A 19,636-nucleotide genomic window follows, 5' to 3' on the forward strand; every position below is an offset into this window, starting at 1 on the left:
GGTTGATTTTGTTATTGTATACCTTAATGTATTTTGTAATTTTGAAAATTTGGAGTTAATGGCAGATATTGAAAGTCTCTATTAAATTATTCACAACTTTTTTTAGAACCATGGCCATTTAGAGCTTGACATACAAAAAATGTATATCATTCAGTCTTCACGATTGACTTTTAAATCTACAGGCCCAGAGCTCAATTTTTGGAAAATTTTAGTTACTTCTGTTGGCCTGTAGTGAAGATTTTTTCAGGCCTGAAAGCAGTTTTACAAGCCTGGGCTGCTGGGCCTGTACATGTGGTCATGGTGGTTAAGCGTGAAGACTGGTCATTATACAAATGTATATTGAATGGACAGTTTCTTCTGTTAGGCAGTTTGTATTGGGTAAGTGGGTAATTGAAATGAACAATTGTATCATATATCATGTATTTATATATATAACGTTATTTTTCTTCAATTAAGTAGTACATGTATTAACATTAGCATGATAAGTGTACATACATGACATAATGACCAGTTAATTCACCCTAAGCATTGCTAAGTTCACCATTCCTCCACCAGTGCATGCATAGTATATCAATCCCTGCCCTTCCTTAAATAATCTTTTTTATAGTTTAAATTTACCCTGGGCCAGCAGAAAAGGGGAAATCGTCTATTATTTGCTATTTTGTCTAAATAAATTGAAGTTTCAAGTTAATGTCTCTTGTCAAGTCTTCTTTTAAAACTTCTCAGATATTAGGATAGTTTGGAAGGCAAAACTTAATAATTTGTAGATTCTAAAGATGTACATGTACTAGGAAGAGTCACATGATAGTTGGAGTAACTACTTTAGGAGTAATTTTATTAGTCTTGGACACCATACTAGGCATGCTAGGGGAGTTTAACAGATTCTGATGCATCCTTTTGGCTCTATTGTTTTCTCCCAAAATATTAAGAATAAATATTTTGAGATGTTGCTTTTTTTTTTAACTGATTAAAATATGGAAATGTCAGTGTAAAAGGAGTTAGGACACATGTTTATAATTATCTATACCATGTATACTCTCTCTCCCTCTCTCTCTCTCTGAAATTATCTATAGCTTCTCTCCATTTCTTCCTTAATTTCTTCTTTTAATAATTTTATTGAAAGCTTTTTTGTATGTGCACACAAGTGTGTTGTAGTTGTGTCAATGGTAACTATGTGTAACATGTGTAAGCCACTGGCATTGAGTATAATGTACTGTAAGTTTGTATTAGGTATAGACAGATGATTGAATCCCAGCTTTAGTCATCAGAAAACACAAATTACTTATCATTCCTAATATTCTTATACCTGGTACTATCAAATATGTAATGTATGAGACATCCCAGTCCAAGATTAATACTAATTCTATTTTCCTTATCATAGGGCTCGTACAGACGATACAATATCATTCAAATTAACATGATTAATACATAACCCAAACAATAGATAACTTTCAAGTTCGTTGCATTTCGATCCAAAACTTTGGTTTTATTGAACATCATTCGTGCGTTTAGGGGCATCGTCACTTCTTTCCCATGTTGAGCAAGTAGTTGAAAAAATATGGTGCTATATTCATGATATTGCACGAATTATTTGGCAAATTAAATTCTAATAACTGATAATCAGCACGGCTGTCAATAGGGAATTGTGATTATGTATTTACGGAACAATCAATTTATTTCTAGCTTATCCTGCATAATGACGATTAGGAAGACACTTGATGAACTTTAATAGTGCAGGGATACAGGCGATACCGTCTATCTGTTAAATGATGTCATAAAGGGGTGAATAATTGACGAACTTTTCCAGAGAAGGACATTACTCGAAAATGTTCTATTATTGTTCAGTAATAATAAGGGGGGGGGGGGGGGGGCTATCAGTCTTAAGATAGTTGTAAGGATATTTTAGAAGATGAAACCCATGTTATTTTATCGTGTCCTTTATACGACGATTTTAGAAAAGAATTATTTGATGAAGACATACATTTTAATAGTGATTTTATGTCTTTTGATGATAAACAGAAATAAGTGTTTTTATTTACAGATGTTAATATGATTCGTAGCTGTGCCAAAGCCTTTTGTTAGAACTTTTTGTATATTTTCTACTATTAATATTTTCAAACTGCACATTGATGAAAACTAACTCGTTAGGTTTAATGGATATTTACCTGAAGCTAATTAGCATTATGTTTTGACAATCTAATTTGATGAATCCCTTGTTTATTCAACTATTCCTTCTATTCCAACATGGATTTCTTACAAATGACATACAAGATTTTGGAAGGAATAAACCATTTAATTGAATTATACCTTGCATAATCAGATGGCAATTAGAATTCAATCAATTGACAATATTGTAAATAGTTGATTATTTTAAAATTTATTAACAGAATTGGGAGAACAAACTTAATTGTAAAAGTGTAATTGGCGCCAGGAAAATTCATCATGTCAACTTTTTTTTTTATAGAAAAAAGCATTTTTTTTATAGAAAAACATTTATTTATAGAAAATCATTTTTTTTTATAGAAAAACTTTTTATTTACAATAAATTGTTTTTAAAAGATTTTTATGAAATATAGTTTAGTATCTCAAAGGTCTCCAAATAAAAAAAAAATCTACCTAATAACAAAAAAAGTTATGATCATTAAAGAAATTTGTATCTCATCCGGTCAATCGTCCTGTCATTTGTGTAGCCCGAATTATAAAAATAATATAATTCTGAATTATTAGTTTTGCATTTTGTAAAGTAATTCAATGTTCTGTGGTATATTTTAGTAGTTTTATTGTATTTTGTGTAGTTCTGTGGTATATTTTGGGGGGAATGTGTAAATTGCAAAACCAGAAACCAAGAAACCAGAAATCAGAAACCAGAAACAAGAAACAAAATATAAAAAATGTTGAATATTATTTTTTTGATAACTAAATAAAATTGACATGATATAATTACACATGTGTAACTGATAAGGACTGTTCTTTATGCACCTGCTGTAGCTGAAAACCTTATCAGATGATACATACAAAAAAGTGTCAGTTCAGTGTTAGACTGCATACATTGACTTGTTACAGATTTTTAATTGTGTTGAAAGGTAAACATTGATTATAGATGTTTTAACATTGTTTTACATTTTAGCTGTAAACATATCTTTCAAGTGGCATTTTGAGTACAAATTGTGTCATGTTATTTAATCATTTAAATGAATAGTGTTCAGTGGCCACAAGTGAAATAGAAAAAAAAAACAATCATCAGTTACACTCTTCATAGTTTCTATGTAAAAATGTGTAAAATAGAGAAAGATGACACAATCTTCAACTGTGTATAAAATGGCTATAATTCAAGCATGTGCATATTGGGTGCTGGTTTAACTGCTGTTCTCCCTAATATTTTGGTTAAGACTGAATGAAGTTAAAAAGTAAAAGAATGTCATATCAGTATTAAATTTCACAAAAATGACAAAAAATATTGAAGAGATGATTCAAATGTCAATGTAACCATTAGGGTTATACGAAACACCAAAAGAAATAAGGGTATTTTATCCTAATTAGCAAAACACTTAGTTTACATAATTTTTACAATATGAAGAGTTTACCAATAGGTCTTCTTCAGGAAAACCTTTTTAGACATTTTTCCTAAATTTTAAGTTTTGTTCGACTGGTGGAACAGATGATTATGTGACAATGAAAAAAGGAAAGAAAGGAAATCATAAATCAAATTCAGAGGTGATATTTCTTAAACTTTATAATTGTTTTACATCAGCAACCCTTTACTATAGTAAACACACTAGTAAAACATCTATAAACAATGTCAACCTTTCAACATAATCAAAAATCTGTAACAAGTTATGTATGCAGTCTAACACTGAACTGACACGATTTTGTATATAATTAAGTTTTAATGCAATTGATAAGGTTTTCAGCTACAGCATCAGAGTCCTTATCAGTTATACATGTGTATTTATATCAGGTCAATTATAATTAGTTATTAGAAACATATTCAATATTACATATTTTTAATTTCTTGTTTCTTGTTTCTGGTTTCTGATTTCTGATTTCTGGTTTCTTAGTTTCTGGTTTTGCTATTTACACATTCCCATATTTTGGGTGTTCTGTGGTATTCTGTGGTGTTCTGTGGTAAAAAGACGTTCCGCATGTTTAAGAATTCAGAGATGTTGAAATTTATAAGTCCTGCCAATTCTGATTGGCAAATGTTGACAAAGAATCACAAACAATCTTGAGTATTTTATACTATGCATAATTACAAACATGATACATAATTAAGACTGTTTGCCACAAGAACTGAAAAACACAAAATAGATTTCAACATTGATGACAACAACTCTGAAAATGTATCAAAATGTCATGAATGTAGCACACAAAACTCCCTATCGCAATCATGTTTGTACATCGACCTATGTATGAATTTAGTAAAACACTTACATATGAATAAACCTAATGACAGCTACACGTTTAAGTGCATATTCTTCTTCTAACGTGCGTAATAACTAAATATAGACATTCTTTACATTCTTTTCTGCAGATTTGTTTATGGAATTGGTCAAAATAAAGTTTTAAACCAGACCAGTAATGAATATCTATGCAATCACTAAGCTGACCATGTAGATATTCTAAAACATTATCCGGACACGTACGTTAAAAATCCGGATCTTAAATGGGTAGATATAATGCACAAACAAGAGCCTGTTTACCTAGAAATTTTGCCGAAAATCAATTGATATGATAAAACAGTACTGTTGCCTACACTTTGACTGATTTATATATCCGATTTTGCTAATAATTTTTATTGTCAGAAGATCTTCGATGCCGGACTCTCAGCGAGTCACTTGTTTCTATCCATGGGAAGGTGGACTATCCATATAGTGGCGGATCCAGAAATTTTCATAAGTGGGGGCCCACTGACTGCCTAAGAGGGGACCCGCTCCAGTCATGCTTCAGTGATTCCCTATAATACGAGGAAGGCGCTACCTTAAATGCCAGCTTTATACCAAGACTATGTCCTATATATTGATTGATTGTTGGTTGCTTAAAGTCCAGTGGCAAATATGTCATGCATGTTCAGGACGAATGTCCTACATATCTGTATAGTTTTTGTCTAAAATAAAATAATAAGTTCAGATGGAAAATGTTTAGGGAAAGTTCATTGAAGTTCAAAAGGCAGGAGGGGGTATGGTATTTTTTTTGCTTTGACGTGTCGCAGGAAGGCGTCAAAGCAAAAATTTAAAATAGCCTTCCTAGACGTCATAATTATTTGGACTAGTATTTTTCTTAAAAAAATGATGGAAAAAAAATACTCTGTTCAAGCAGAGGATAAAAAAAAAATATTCTGAATCCAGATCTCCTTACCTTCTAGTGTTATATTTTGACTAAATAATTTTGATTGATAGCATTGAAGCGCTTCACGTGTAAAAAATCTGAATCAAACCAAAAACCATACCTCCCCTCTTTGAAGCTAAATGGTTGCTCCCTTATTGTTTTCTGCTGAAAATGAATTTATTGCTGATTTATATAAATGACAATGCTTACATTCATTATCTTGTGCATTTTCATATCCATTTTTCTTTCTTTGCAAATTTGCAAACTGATGATTATATAAATTTAAAACAATAAGACATTTGTTTAATTTCAAAACTATGAATACTGTTATACAATCCATAACTTTATTAAATTAATTTTTTGTTGATTTTCATGAAAAGGTGGAGGATTTGGAATATCTTTTTCATCAATATCTAAATGTTGTAGTTGTTTTTTTTATATAGTATTGCAAACAACACTTTCTGTTTGTTGAATTATTTTTACTTTCTAAATTAGCTGGTTGTTCATATTGTATTCCCAGTTTCCTGCATCTCATATATATGTGATCAGCAAGAGGATCATTCTGATTGTTAAAAAAGAAGAGTTTGAATTTACAGTGAGCCTGTTTAGAAGAATGTTTTGATCAGGTTTTTCATTTTGATCTAAGCATAAGGAACCATAAATAGGATTGTTAAGTTGATAATCTAAAGATTTTGCTATTTTCTGGGATGCTATTTAAAATTTGAGGGGAGAACACTGCTCAGCAGTATAAATGTAATCCTTATCATCTTGAACAGAAAATGTACAATAAACCTCAGTGATAAAATTGCGTTTTCTGCAGAATTATTGATAGCTCTCCTTACTATTCACTAGGACATATAACTAACATATTGTCCATGCTATTCCGATCTGAGTTTTTATTCATACATAGTCTGGCATGGCTGGTGCTGTTCCAAGTTGTCTTCTTCTCTGCATGTTTCTTGAGAAGTATTTGTTTGACCTGGTCAGTCACTATAAAGTGTTACAATTCATATTTAGACGGAACACATAAATAGTGACCAAAAAGGTACCGCTTTAACATGTATGACATGAGAGAATCTAGAAAAAAAATTAAATGTACACATTTTCAACATTTTTGTGGGACTATCATATAAAATTAAGGAGATATGTACTTGGAGACTGCTGGTGAATAGAAATGTTCGGGCTCACATGATACCCATTTTCAAATTAGTCCATATTAAAGTTTGAAGGGTCCAAAATTAAAATATGTTTGATTTCAACTGACATAAAATTTTTGGTGTTTTTTATATGCTAAATCTACATCTGTGGTTGTATCAGGCTGTGCTTGGCGAAGTATTTTATTGCTTTTTTGTTTGTACTTTATTTTATTTTGGTCATGAAAATTAACTTGTAGTTTTGAAGTTGCTAACATTTTTAAAAGATGATAATTAGATAACTTCGCATGGTGACTACACTGACGTTTTCGTAGATTTACTTTTTCCCGGGAATGCTTCATCTGTTGATATATTCTCATTGTGAATGATTTGTGTATATCTAAATATATTAACCGATGTTAAAAGACATGTATAATGTCAAATCATAACAATACAAATTGTTTAGTCTCAAAGAAAACTTGTAAGATTTCCGCAGTTATTTTTGTTGAAAAGGTGCAAATTGGGTACTCTGTGCAATTTGGGAACTGTGACGTTATAGCCATTAGTGTTTATTGCTTTAATAGGTTGAAATGTGCCCCTGATAAAAGTATTCAGTAGAGGGAAAATGTTTTGATCAGGTTTAAACTGATGCATGAAATATACAGGCGACTGCGGGAGGCAATTATTTATATTGCATCCAAATAATGTGCTGGCAGCTTGAATTTCAATGGATGTAGCCCACATATTTCCAAGTAACATGCTCTATACCTATCAAAAGTCATGGTATTATCATGGGTTATTATAACTCCATCTTCCCATAAAATCCTATTTTGGACAATATGGGTGCATACAATATATATGTACCTATAAATGTATCACTCAGACTCAAGTCTCCTTTTACAGCTGTTTTAATTTATGATTAAAAATTCATGTTGTATTTAAAAAGAATTTATTCCGTTTTGTCCCGTTTTTTCAAAGTCGCGATTAAACGAGAATCTGGCAGCCATTAAAAATATAAGGGTTAAACTAATGTCCTGACAATGTCCTGACGGACATTCCAATGCTAATTTCGTTTTCATTATTTGAAGAATTGACTTTATATTTGTAGCCAAGCAAGAATACAATATTTATTGAATAAATATAATGAAAAAAAAAGAATTTTTTTTTTTAAGAGTTAGATAACTTGACTTGATTAACTTCGATTTTTTTTTTAAAAATCGTACGAGATTTAACGAGAGTGACGAAACTTTTTAGATTGATCATGTAGAGAGAGTTATCGTTCTTTATTCCAATTCGATGCTTCTACCATAAGTGCCAGCTAAAGCTGGCATATAATCAACCAAATTTTTCCGACAAAAGGGGGCCCCCCCCCCCAAATCCGCCTCTGCATATATATCATGTATATAGAAATCTATAGAAAATCTAAATTTCGTTTTGAATTTGAACCTTATCTGAAATTGTCAAAAAAGTATTACAGCCGATTGCATTGAGTGTGTAGGTAAAGGTAATATCTTTTGTTAGCTTGCTTGCTAGCTGAACCGTGAAGTCATTATTAGGTAGGCATACTACTCTCCTTTCGAAGTAGCATAGTCCTACAGCAACTGGGTGAGGTGAGGGGGGGTAAACTTTCCGTTATCATTCAGATATTGTAATTATAATTATTCACTTTGGAGGTGTTCCGTACAACGATTTTTTAGTTTTTAAGTGCCTGCGCCAACGTGACCCAGGAATTTTTTTATTACAATGTCATCATCACTGTTTTTGCTGTCATGATCGGCCATAATTTTCTCCGGGTCACGTAGGCGCACGCTATTAAATTTTAAGAAACACAGGCCAAAAATCGTAATTTTTCCTACTTTTGGCGTTTTCGATGCCCTTTCACCCCCCTCACCTCACCTAGTTGCTGAAATTAATGGTTTTGAAGTTCATCCAAACAAACTTCAAACCTAAGGGAATATTTCAACATAATAAGTAGCTTTCCAAAACAAAATTTGAAAAATGAGAAAATAGGGGGCCGAAACGGGGGCTTATCGTACCTTGTCCTTTGCTTGATTTACCAATTTGTCTGTAACTTAAACTACTTATAATAGAGTTTTATTTATTCAGTCCAATCACAATGTATTTACCTTCAGGTATAAACTTGTAATTATCGATCGTTATCATAACGGGTTTTGTTCCTTTGATGTTGATGTGTAATAAAGAGAAACCATTCTTAATTTTAAACTTTTTTTTCTAACTTTTTACGTAAATTTATTTCTATTCGAGGAGTCAGACCACCAATTCTAAATCTCTATATATTCAACCAAATTTTGCAATTTTCACAGTTTTCTAAATATTTTACCTTAAGTTAGTTTAACTTCATAGAAACCAGGTATATCCTAAATTGTAAATGTTTCACCTTTCTACATGCCAATTTTCAACCCATGTTTATAAAGGACTGCCTTTCGGAAGACAAGTACTATTAAAAATAACCCCTGGTTTTCTGGAAATCTTAAATTAGTATATATATACTATGGAGTAAATTTATTTCTATTCGAGGTGTCAGACTCTAAATCCCTATCTATTCAACCAAATTTTGAAAATTTTACAGCATTCTAAATATTTTACCATAAGTTTATCTTCATAGAAACCAGGTATATATCCTGAATTGTACATGTATCACCTTTCGCATGCCAATTTTCAACCCATGTTTAAAGACTTCTAAGGAAGAATTTAACTGTCTTTCAGAAGACATGTTAAGTACTACTAAAAATAACCCATGGGTTTCTGGAAATCTTAAATTAGTATATATACTATGGAGCGCATATTAATCCTCAATTTTTAATGCAAACTCATAGACAAGTAAATTTTGGCTGAAAATGGTCTAAATATATTTCACTTCCAAAAGTTTCATTTCTGCAAATTTGTTGGTTAGTTAAAGTAAACAATGACATCAAAAGCATTATTTTGTGTCAGAGTTTGGCTACTTTTACATACGTTCTAAATTGGAGGGTGTGAATTGGTGGTCTCTGACACCTCGAACATGTGGACCTAGCATGTCTTTGTGAACCTAGCATTTTATGGTTTAAAACTTTTTTGTTTTCTCGGAGATGGATATCCACAACCCGAACCCATGGCTTATAATCAAAAACCGAAAACCGCTCTTGAGATTTAAAAATCGGACTTCTTAGGAGACGCCTCGGACCGTATGATATTCGGGGGTGGGGTTATAGGACGTATGGGTTTTTTGGTAAAGAAAATTCTGGGTCGATAAGAACCTATGGATATGAAATTTTGCTCAACAAATGCAGGAAATGAAAAAGAAAATAATCGAGACTCGCAAAAGATGAAAATGATTAATCCGTCAACCCCCCCCCCCCCCCCCCCCTTTGCCCCCACCCCCTAAATATATCAAATTGTCGTCCCAAAAATAAAATTTAATAAAAATCTTTACATTATGAAAAGAGAATAATTATATATGATAAGTATATATATGTTCAGTGGTTGTCTTTTGTTAATGTGGTTCATAAGTGTTTCTCGTTTCTCGTTTTTATATAGATTAGACCGTTTGTTTTCCTGTTTGAATGGTTTTATATTAGTCATTTTTGGTGCCCTTTATATCTTATTGTTCGGTGTGAGCCAAGTCTCCGTGTTGGAGGCCGTACTTTGACCTATAATGGTTTACTTTTACAAATTGTGATTTGGATGGAGAGTTGTCTTATTGGCACTCATACCACATCTTCTTATATCTATATATCGAAACATATTCTTAAAAAAAATCAAGTTCCCATGCTCTGGCTAGTTTTGGGGAAAACACTTCAAACTATCTTCACGGGATTGGTGATAGGCTGTCATAGAATATACCGACTTTGAAATAGAAGTGGTGGGTTGAACCAGGTTATTCGACTTGCAAAACATCCCGAATGTAAGACAAGAAAGCACCCACTGTTCATATTTAGAGAAAGGCATGATCATAGGTTAATTTCTTGTGGCAAACATTTTTTCGACTTAAAATTAATCACAATGTTTTCCAATAATAAGCAAGAACAAATACAACATATTCGTTATATATTTTCTTCTTGTCGCTCCATTTCTGACATTTTTTTCTTTCATTATGAATCAAACAATTTAATAAAAAAAAAAAAACATTTATGCCCCATGGAAGATGAAATATATGTGCAAATGATGTTTCTTGGATTCAATGTCGCAAATGAAACGGGTATGACCATTTGATATTTGGGGAGGTTGATTAGCATGATAATTTCTAAAATGAATATGCTGGTCATAACTGAAAAATAAATTTTGCCCAAGGCAGGATGAAAATTATATTTTGTTTGTCCATCAATATTGTGTATAATTGTTGACCATGATGAAAATACTATACAAGAAACAAGAATGAAAATGAATGTTCGAAGTGTAATGATCAGAATTAATGTTAAGATTTCAATCTTAGTTGAGTTTCTTAATGACTGTGAGTATTACAATTTAGATCAACTATCAATATCATATTTGGTCTACATATGATGTTGTAAGGTATACGGGTTTGTCTGCAGGAGTCACATGACCTGGTCCGATCAAAGTTCCAAATAGGGACACTCATCAAATATCATGCATAAAAGGTGTAATCTGATACAGACATGCAGCAAGACGGTCGCCATGGATATTGAAAATATATAAAAGAATAACCATTTGATATTATTCTGAGGTGAAGATCTTTAATAAATAATTTTTCCTAAGACAGCCGGGATGAATATGACTATTCTGCTTGAAACGTGATATGAGCTGGACTAGCAACAGGTGAAAATGAATATCACATCCGAAAAAATTCTCCTGCCCTCCTCCCCTAAAAAAAAAGAAAATCAAATTGTAGTTTCATGATCACAACAACAGTAAGCAACACGTGATTGTGCATTTAAACATACCGTGTATGCAAGCACACAGATGCCACTGAACAAAGATAGGTGCGATTGCTTAGTTCATCTGGGGAGCATTGTGTACCTCTTAAATGAGTTTGGACGAGGTCGGGTATTTATACATCCCGCATAGCATTACCTACACCGATGGCAGTAGTAGTTGTAAAGTACTGTCTCAAACAGAACCTACATAATATCTCGTACGACATATATACAAATAGTTGTCTGTGAACAAAATTTACCAACAAAAAATATGATGTCAATACCTTGTCTACAAAATAGAATAGAATAGAATAGAATATTTTTATTTCCCAAATTACAGGTCCATAACAGTTACAATTGATTGACATAATTGATAATTACAACAATAAACATCACAGTGTACATGTAGATGTATATTTAGTATATTAGCATTGGTCAGAATCAGAGCCAACAACAATACATATTATGAATGCACAATTAAATAATAAAATTACATTATATGCATTCGTTCTCAAATTATTTACTAGACTTAGTATCAGTATTCAGACATGATCTCCTCACAAAACACTCTCCAATATAACAGCCCATTTTTTCCACAAGAGATACATTTTCTTGTGTCGAGAGCCATAAAAATTTGGAAGATTTATTTAAGTTTTTGAAATTATAACAAATGTTTGAAATGTATTGAAAAAAACTTCTCTTTTGATATCATATAGTGGACATTCTTATAAAAAATGAAACTCATCCTCAACTTTACCAAGTGTGCAATTTAAGCAAAGACACTTGGATCTATCTATATGTTTTTTTTTAATATCTGTCCGTCTCAATTTTTAAAGTGTGAGCGCTTATTCTTAATTTACAAATTGACTATCTTTTTTTAAATCCTGTAGTTCTAAATATTTTTCTTTTTTTAAAACAATATTTTATAGAAAAATAAGTACTAAGATTCCCTTTTTCTCAGTTAATTGTTTGGTACTTCAGTCTATTCCAAAATGTTAAATAACTTTCATATAGTTCATTTTTAACATGCTTACATAAAGAACCAATTGATTGGTCAAAATTTGGTAATTTAATCTCTTTCTGAATATAATCTATTCTAGAGTACCATGTATTAACATTAGAAATATGTAATTGTTTACAACATATAAATGCATGAAACTACATATAGTTAACAGTAAAGTGATAATTTCTATTGGAATGCAATAATGCAAATGCGATATATTTGAGAAATTACAGTTGTGGTATATGTGTTATTATAACGATTACATTGAATAGGGCGCATAGGAACTTAGTCAATTTCTTATCATCAATTCAATAAATCATAGATACACGAAATGTACATATAAAAGTAAGTAGATGTGATATGATTGCAATTGAGACAACTATCCACCAGAATGCAAATAATGTGGATGTAAGAAACTATAGGTCACCATATGGGCTTCAAAAATGATCAAAACCCATAGCGTATAGTTTGCTATAAAAGTCCCAGACATAAAAAAATGAGAAACAATTAAATAATTTCAAAAAAGAAAACAAACAGCCTGAATATCAATAAAACAATTAACTAATCACAAATTTGACAGACAGCAACAATGACAACGGTTACCGCTGAATAGCAGGCTCCTAACGGGACACGCACATAAACAATGCGGAGGGTTTTAAACATGTTTGGAAGCGCTCAACCTTCAGCTAAATTGGAACAGTGGTGTAACAGAACAGCATAAGAACACATATTTTAAATTCAGTTGGAAATGTTAGGACTCTTCAGATTGGCACGAAGCACCAACAAATAAACTACCATAAAGACAAAAACACGAAGTACCGACCTAAGATTCAAAACTAATTTCACGTACCAGTATATTTTCCCGATTGGTTTTCTCTGTGTTATATTTCAACAAGGTAATTTTAATATGTAAGGATTATCTTTAGACGCTTTTTTAAAAACTTTCACAGGGTTGGCAAAGTAATACACGGACGGGAAAACCCAGGTCCGGGTTTTCCCGGGCTGGGCAATTACTCCCAGAAATGGATAAAACTGGGCAATACTGGATAACTTAGTATGATTTTTTTTGAAACTTATTTACACACAGAATAGTAAAGAATTATTTTAGTTTTATAGTACTATTGATAAACACTTCTATACAGATAAACATCCAGAATCATTTTCAGAGAATAAAAAAAATCAATTTCTTCTTTTTCTCTTATTTCTTCAATAATTCTATATCGACAGAATAAAATAATGTTTTGCTTATTTTTGGATATCACCTTTATTCCCAGCTTTGTTTTCATCAATTCAAAGTTTGAAAATATATTTAGTGTAGTATCATTTGTTAATCATAAAATTTAATTTGCTATATTATCATATTTTATTTATATTTGCCTCTGAACAATAAAGACCAATCGTTCATTATCTTCATTATCAATTACTTCTTTTGACAATAAAAACGTGTATACCAGTAGTGTAGTAAACTTTCTGCCTCTGTAGGCGTTTCATCTCAAAATATTTGCATTGACAATTAATTCTGTACTTTTGATTCATGTGTACAGCACTTTTTCAATTCCCTTCTCAGTTTTACATCAAAATAACAATAGATAAAAGGATTTACAAGGTGATTAACAAAAATCAACCGTGCTATATAAAATCAAGCAAATGTTTCTAGTTTTGATAAAGTTATATAGTTAAAATTTTCAATTGTGTATCTAAGGATTACGAAGACAACTGGAGGAATATAGGAAATAAGGTAAGCAAGTATTATAACGGAAAACATAATACTTATTCTCTTTTCAACTGAACTGCTCTTTGATTTAGGAGAATTGTTGGGACTTTCTCTTTTTTCTTCTTCTTTATTAATTGAATTATCGTTCGGTGAAGATTGTTGTACTGCATAAGAGGGAAGATCCTCATTTCGATTTGCATCATTTGAGAGTTCTTGATTTGATGAAATGTATAGGTTGTCACTCTTTCCGGGCGATTTACCGTTTCCTGTGGATTTGATATCAGATTCTAACTCAATACCGGATGTCTTTGTCAAGCTGGTTTCTGAAACGTCTTGACTGGCTATGCTTTGCTCCTTTTTAGTGGCTAAAGAAATGTTTTTCGATTTTGTTGGAAAGGAAATTTGAATCCTTTTCAAGACTGGTATGTATAGGACAGTGGTGATAACAAGATTGCACACTATGATTAGGGCTAGGAGTCCAAAATAAATAGTTGTTGCTTTTGTGTCTACTCTGGAAAATTTACATGATGTTGTATTAATTGTATGATTCATAAAAACGGCTTCCGATGTATTCGTTCCTGAAAATCCTAACAGTGGACATGCATACAATAATGTGAATGAACACGCAACAGCCAGCGAAACTTTTTTCCAGAACAATGTCATCTTTGGACCAAACGGTTTGCATACTAAATGGTACCTTTGAACACTTATGATAAGTAGAATATGGGCCGAAAGTCCGGAAGCAAACACTTGCAAGAATGTAAGGAAACAACACACGGTATTACTTGGATAATCATAAAAATATGTATTATTCATAACGTAATATGCCGAAATAGTTAAACAAGCTATAAGATCTACGATTGCTAACAAAGGAATGAAATAACGTTCTCCTCTTTCCTTGATCCGACTTGAGTACACAACAATGGTGGCACCATTTCCTAGCACCCCTATAACTGTTCCAATTATAAGTAATATAGTGTGACTGAGTAAAATATCGGAATATCTGTTCTTAAGAACTTCATTGTAGTCAATTACATTCGCCATGCTACAATATATAATTCGAAAATGTGAACTTCATAGTATTAGTTAAAGTCTGCATGCTACAGTTCATAGTTCGGAATATAATTTTCCATGTTTTTGGGTTAACTGAAATGCTGCTTCTATCATAACTATGATGTGTTCTCACTACTTCCTGTTAAGATAATGACAGCGTTTTCTTTATTTTGTTTCGTTGGTTTGAGATGTACAAAATGTACCCCACATCTCTTTGTATCAATAGACAGTGGTGTTCTTTTTGCTCCCTTCTTACGGTGTGTATATTACCATTTTGTTTGCTATGTCTGTGTATATAGTTTTAGATTTCAATTACCGTAATCTGCATGAAACTGAAAAATTATTTAGACAGGGATTTCTTTACCACAAATGACAACCTTTCTAAAAATGTTCATAGAAGATTTGTTTTTGAAACCTGTATCTATAGAAATCTTTCGACAAATGAAATATTGCATCCTACTTTTTGCGGTGATGTTGTTTATAAGTTCATAAATTAAGATACGATCCATATAAAATTATTATTTCTTTGAATAACTCCATTCTTAAAGTGTATATATTTATTGTAGTAAGATCTTTATACAATGTTGGAAGTTATCAGTACTAACATTAATTTGTATATTTCATAGTTAATAAATTCATAAGTATTATGCATTGCTATCCAGGTATTTTAAACACTTATATCTTGTCGATACTCATATTTTTGCATAACACAAGGCCATGCATTTCGAAGACAGCTCATAGTGTACTGATTGACATTTAAGTCTGGGAGAACATGAGCATTAATGTTAAAAGTTGCCTTTGAAGCAGCTTTAAGTAAAGACCTGTACTCTCTATATTTTGTCTTTTTGTTATTTGTTTAGGTTTATAAAGACACGAGACACGTTTTGTTTTCAAACTGAGTTTTACTGTTATGTTGTTACACCACAATTCATTTTAAAGGAGGGTTAAGCGATCACAATCATGTTAAACATTCTTCATTTGCCTGTTCTACTTGTTGTCGTTTGTTACCACATTTGTTGTTCAATAATTGTTGAAGTATACTTTAGGCCGCTTGTCTTCTCTTTTGGATGGTTTCACATTTTTTCAGTACTTGAGCCTTGAATAACCTCCTTTACGGAATGGATATTGTTCATTGCTGAATTCCGTACGGTCATCTTTGTCCATTGGTCTTTAAGGATGGTTGTCTCATTGGCAATCATTCTTCATATCCTTATTCTTTATAAACTGAGAATCACTTACTATGATAAACTTCGTACCTTTCATACTTGCAGGAGATAGTAGTAACTTAATCTAGGGTTAGAGTTAGTGAGATCGAAAACTGACAACCCTCGACGTCGTTATAGATTGTAGAAAAAATGATTTTTCTCATTTCACGGGTTATTTATTACGTATATATAATATATATTCTTTGTAGAGAGGAATTTCGAAAAGACTCTGAAACCCTTTATTTCGGATTTAAGGATGTTCGCTCCTCTTGTTTCTGAATTTTTGCCAGATATTCGGAATCCTCTGTTTTTATCCATGTACTGCCATTAAAAAAATTTCCCCGCTAACCCCTACTTTTCTTTTCATAATTTTATTACATATAGTTTAAAAAGCCATATTTGAAAATGCTATAAAATCCTTGTTATTTTTTCATATTTTTTAAAGCAAAAGGGTGCCAATGTTAAATATATGAAAAGTCTAGAGATAATTATTTCCCGCCAAATTTTCAATGGCTTATATCTCGAAAACAAGCACACGGACCATTCATTTTTTTCTGCTTTTTTAGTTCCTTTATTTATATGCTATCAATTTATAACACTCTTTTAAAAAGCTTGTTATTTTGAAACAGAGTAGCGAACATCCTTAAAAGAATAAAGAAAAGTTAAAAACGACGCGAGACTCAACCCATTACCCTTGTTTTTTTAAGTATCATGCTTGATCTTGTACTCTTTAAATCCAATGTACATTAATCATAACTTTTATGTGCATGCAATTTATTTGTTCAAGACAAAGAAGTTATAAAGTCATTTTATTGCTCAATTCAAAAGGCATCTTATTAAATTATTGTGAGTATCGTCTATAAGACAGCCTACCGTCGACACAATACTCCCAAATGACATATACGATTAATATACAGTCTTCATCCCCAGAAAGGTGTTTATTCAAATGTCAAATATAGTATCTAATATCGAACCCTTCTCTTCCCACAATCTAAGGACCAAGGTAAGATGAGACATTCGTTGTGACTGAATAGCACGTAGAAAAACGGACAACAAGAATGCATGTAGAAAACAAACACGGTAAGCTATAGAAGCAGTACATCAATAATAACACAAATTATATAAAATTATTTCTCTAATTCTTCGTCAATTTATCCCTTTCTGCACCCATTGTATAAAAAAAAATTTAATCAACGTGTGGTTCGTTTGATCTCAGTTCTTCATTGGTTAAAATCCGATTATGACGTCGAATTTTCTTGCTTTCCTCTGAATTTCCTATTGTGACGGCATGAAAAAAGGCGACCATGCCTGATGACGTCACATAGAAAGAACACATCTTTTTGCAGATCATTCGAAAAGAAGGAATAAATTTGCCTGCGTATTGTTTGAAAATCATTAGAGAAACAGATTCCACCACCAAATCTCGTGTAATACGATATTTATCCACTCTCGACAGTTAAATTTTAAATATTTAAAACGCTCGGCGAGCCTCGCGTTTTAAATTTGAAAATTTAACTGTCTCGAGTTGATAAATATCGTATCACACTCGATGCAGTGGTAGAATCTATATATAACATGTTTGCAGGTACTAAAACCAGACTAAAATAGAAAATATATCGTCATACATCAAATTAAGTATATACATACACTTACCTCAGCCGTATTTGGCACAACGTTTTGGAATTTTGGGTCCGCAATGCTCTTCAACTTTATACTTGTTTGGCTTTCTAACTATTTTGATCTGAGCGTCACTGATGAGTCTAATGTAGACGAAACACACGTCTGGCGTATCAAATTATAAGCCTGGTGCCTTTGATAACTATTTACAGGTCGTACATTATAGCACCTAACACTAAAGTCTTACCTTTAATTTGAGTATAAAAACTCGAAATTGGTCCTTTACACGCGAACCCTAACAAACCGATAACAGATTTTTCTGTTCAACTACAGTGTTCATTTGATGAAATACTAGATGGAAAGGATGAGAGGTTAAGAAATTCCTGAAATGTAGAAATAATAAATCGAAGATAGAAAAAACACAATAAAATCAAATCTACAATGAGGAAAATGATACTTTACAATACTGAGAGAGACAACCGGATAATATCGGATAATATCAGTACCTAGAACACGACACGTTAGAATGAATCTACAATTGTTTCTGATTTGCATATATCCTTGTCCTTAAGTAGTATGCATAAAACATCTATGACTGATTCATACATATATATATATATATATATATATATATATTTACAAGTCTAAATTGAAAACAACGTTCAAACCTATGATTGCGTTGGATAAAAACCGCAATTTTTATACGTGTGCATGTAAAACAAATTTCTTGGTTGAGGGGTCTAAATACAGCACAAACAACATTTTCCAAAAGACCAAAATAGTGAAAAAGTATATTTTAACAAAACTCATTTGACTAACAGGTCGAACAACGAATGTTCTTAAACCCTGCTGACTGCCATTGGCGATTGCCAAATAAATTGATCACCAGTACAAAATGGATCTTAATATATATATATTTATATATATTACCTTAAGTGGTATGTAAAAAATCATCTAAAACTACATGTATGTATGTCCTTAGTTTTACCCACCTATCTTAGTGGTATGCATAACATGCCTTAAGCTTCAAATTAGAAAACACTTAAGAGAATATTTTTGATGATTAGGTTCCTTTAACTAAAAAAAAAAAACAAGATAAAATCAGTCGAAAGTATACTGTTTCACAGAAAATGAAAAGATTAAAGCTTGAATGCATGTATTTTTTGCCATTGTATCAATAATATGAATTCATTGATACTCCAGTTGTATACATGTATACTGTATTTCTACAATGGTCGTTTACTAAACCATCACGTATAATCAACAATATCTGAGATTGCTGGCCCGGGATAGTTTCCTTCTTCATTATATCGCTTTGCCACATACTCGATAAAGTTTATTTCGAAAAGACGTTGTTTATCGAGCATTTTTTAGATACGATCAGGGTAATTAATCGATCCTTCAAATACAATTGTTCTAAAACACTACCATAATGATTTCAACACTGTAATTGCGATCTTTGTATTTTATTGGTATGCAAATTTTTGTTGGTATCAATAAATTAAAACGCAGCTTACTATTATTGATATAGAAAATGAAAGGATATGGAGTAAATGTACATGGGACAAAATCGCACACAATACATAGAAAACATAGAAAATTATCAATGAACAAGGCTTTTATTCCTGTTCTTCATATACACCTATGAGCATTCATGGCCCTACATTCTATCGATACTTGTATTTTGGCATTGCACAAGATGAAGTTTTTCT

At 31.8% G+C, this 19,636-nt stretch overlaps 1 protein-coding gene across 1 annotated transcript; it reads right to left on the reverse strand.

Annotated features, from left to right (window-relative positions):
- Nucleotides 1–11,686: 11,686 nt before the first annotated feature.
- On the reverse strand, nt 11,687–18,319 carry LOC127716097 (uncharacterized). The gene is made up of 2 exons (XM_052222187.1): nt 18,172–18,319; nt 11,687–15,094 (listed from the first exon to the last, which is right to left on the reverse strand). Exon 2 carries the CDS (start codon nt 15,091–15,093, stop codon nt 13,975–13,977), a length of 1,119 nt encoding a protein of 372 aa, XP_052078147.1. The 5' UTR covers nt 15,094; nt 18,172–18,319; the 3' UTR covers nt 11,687–13,974.
- Between the last annotated feature and the right edge of the window lie 1,317 nt (nt 18,320–19,636).

Source organism: Mytilus californianus, unplaced genomic scaffold (genome assembly GCF_021869535.1).
Source record: "Mytilus californianus isolate M0D057914Y unplaced genomic scaffold, xbMytCali1.0.p SCAF_9, whole genome shotgun sequence".
Lineage (NCBI taxonomy): Eukaryota > Metazoa > Mollusca > Bivalvia > Mytilida > Mytilidae > Mytilus > Mytilus californianus.

What these genes read in the sequence shown, in the direction of transcription:
- LOC127716097 (XM_052222187.1), bottom strand. Translation starts at nt 15,093, where the DNA reads ATGGCGAATGTAATTGACTACAATGAAGTTCTTAAGAACAGATATTCC.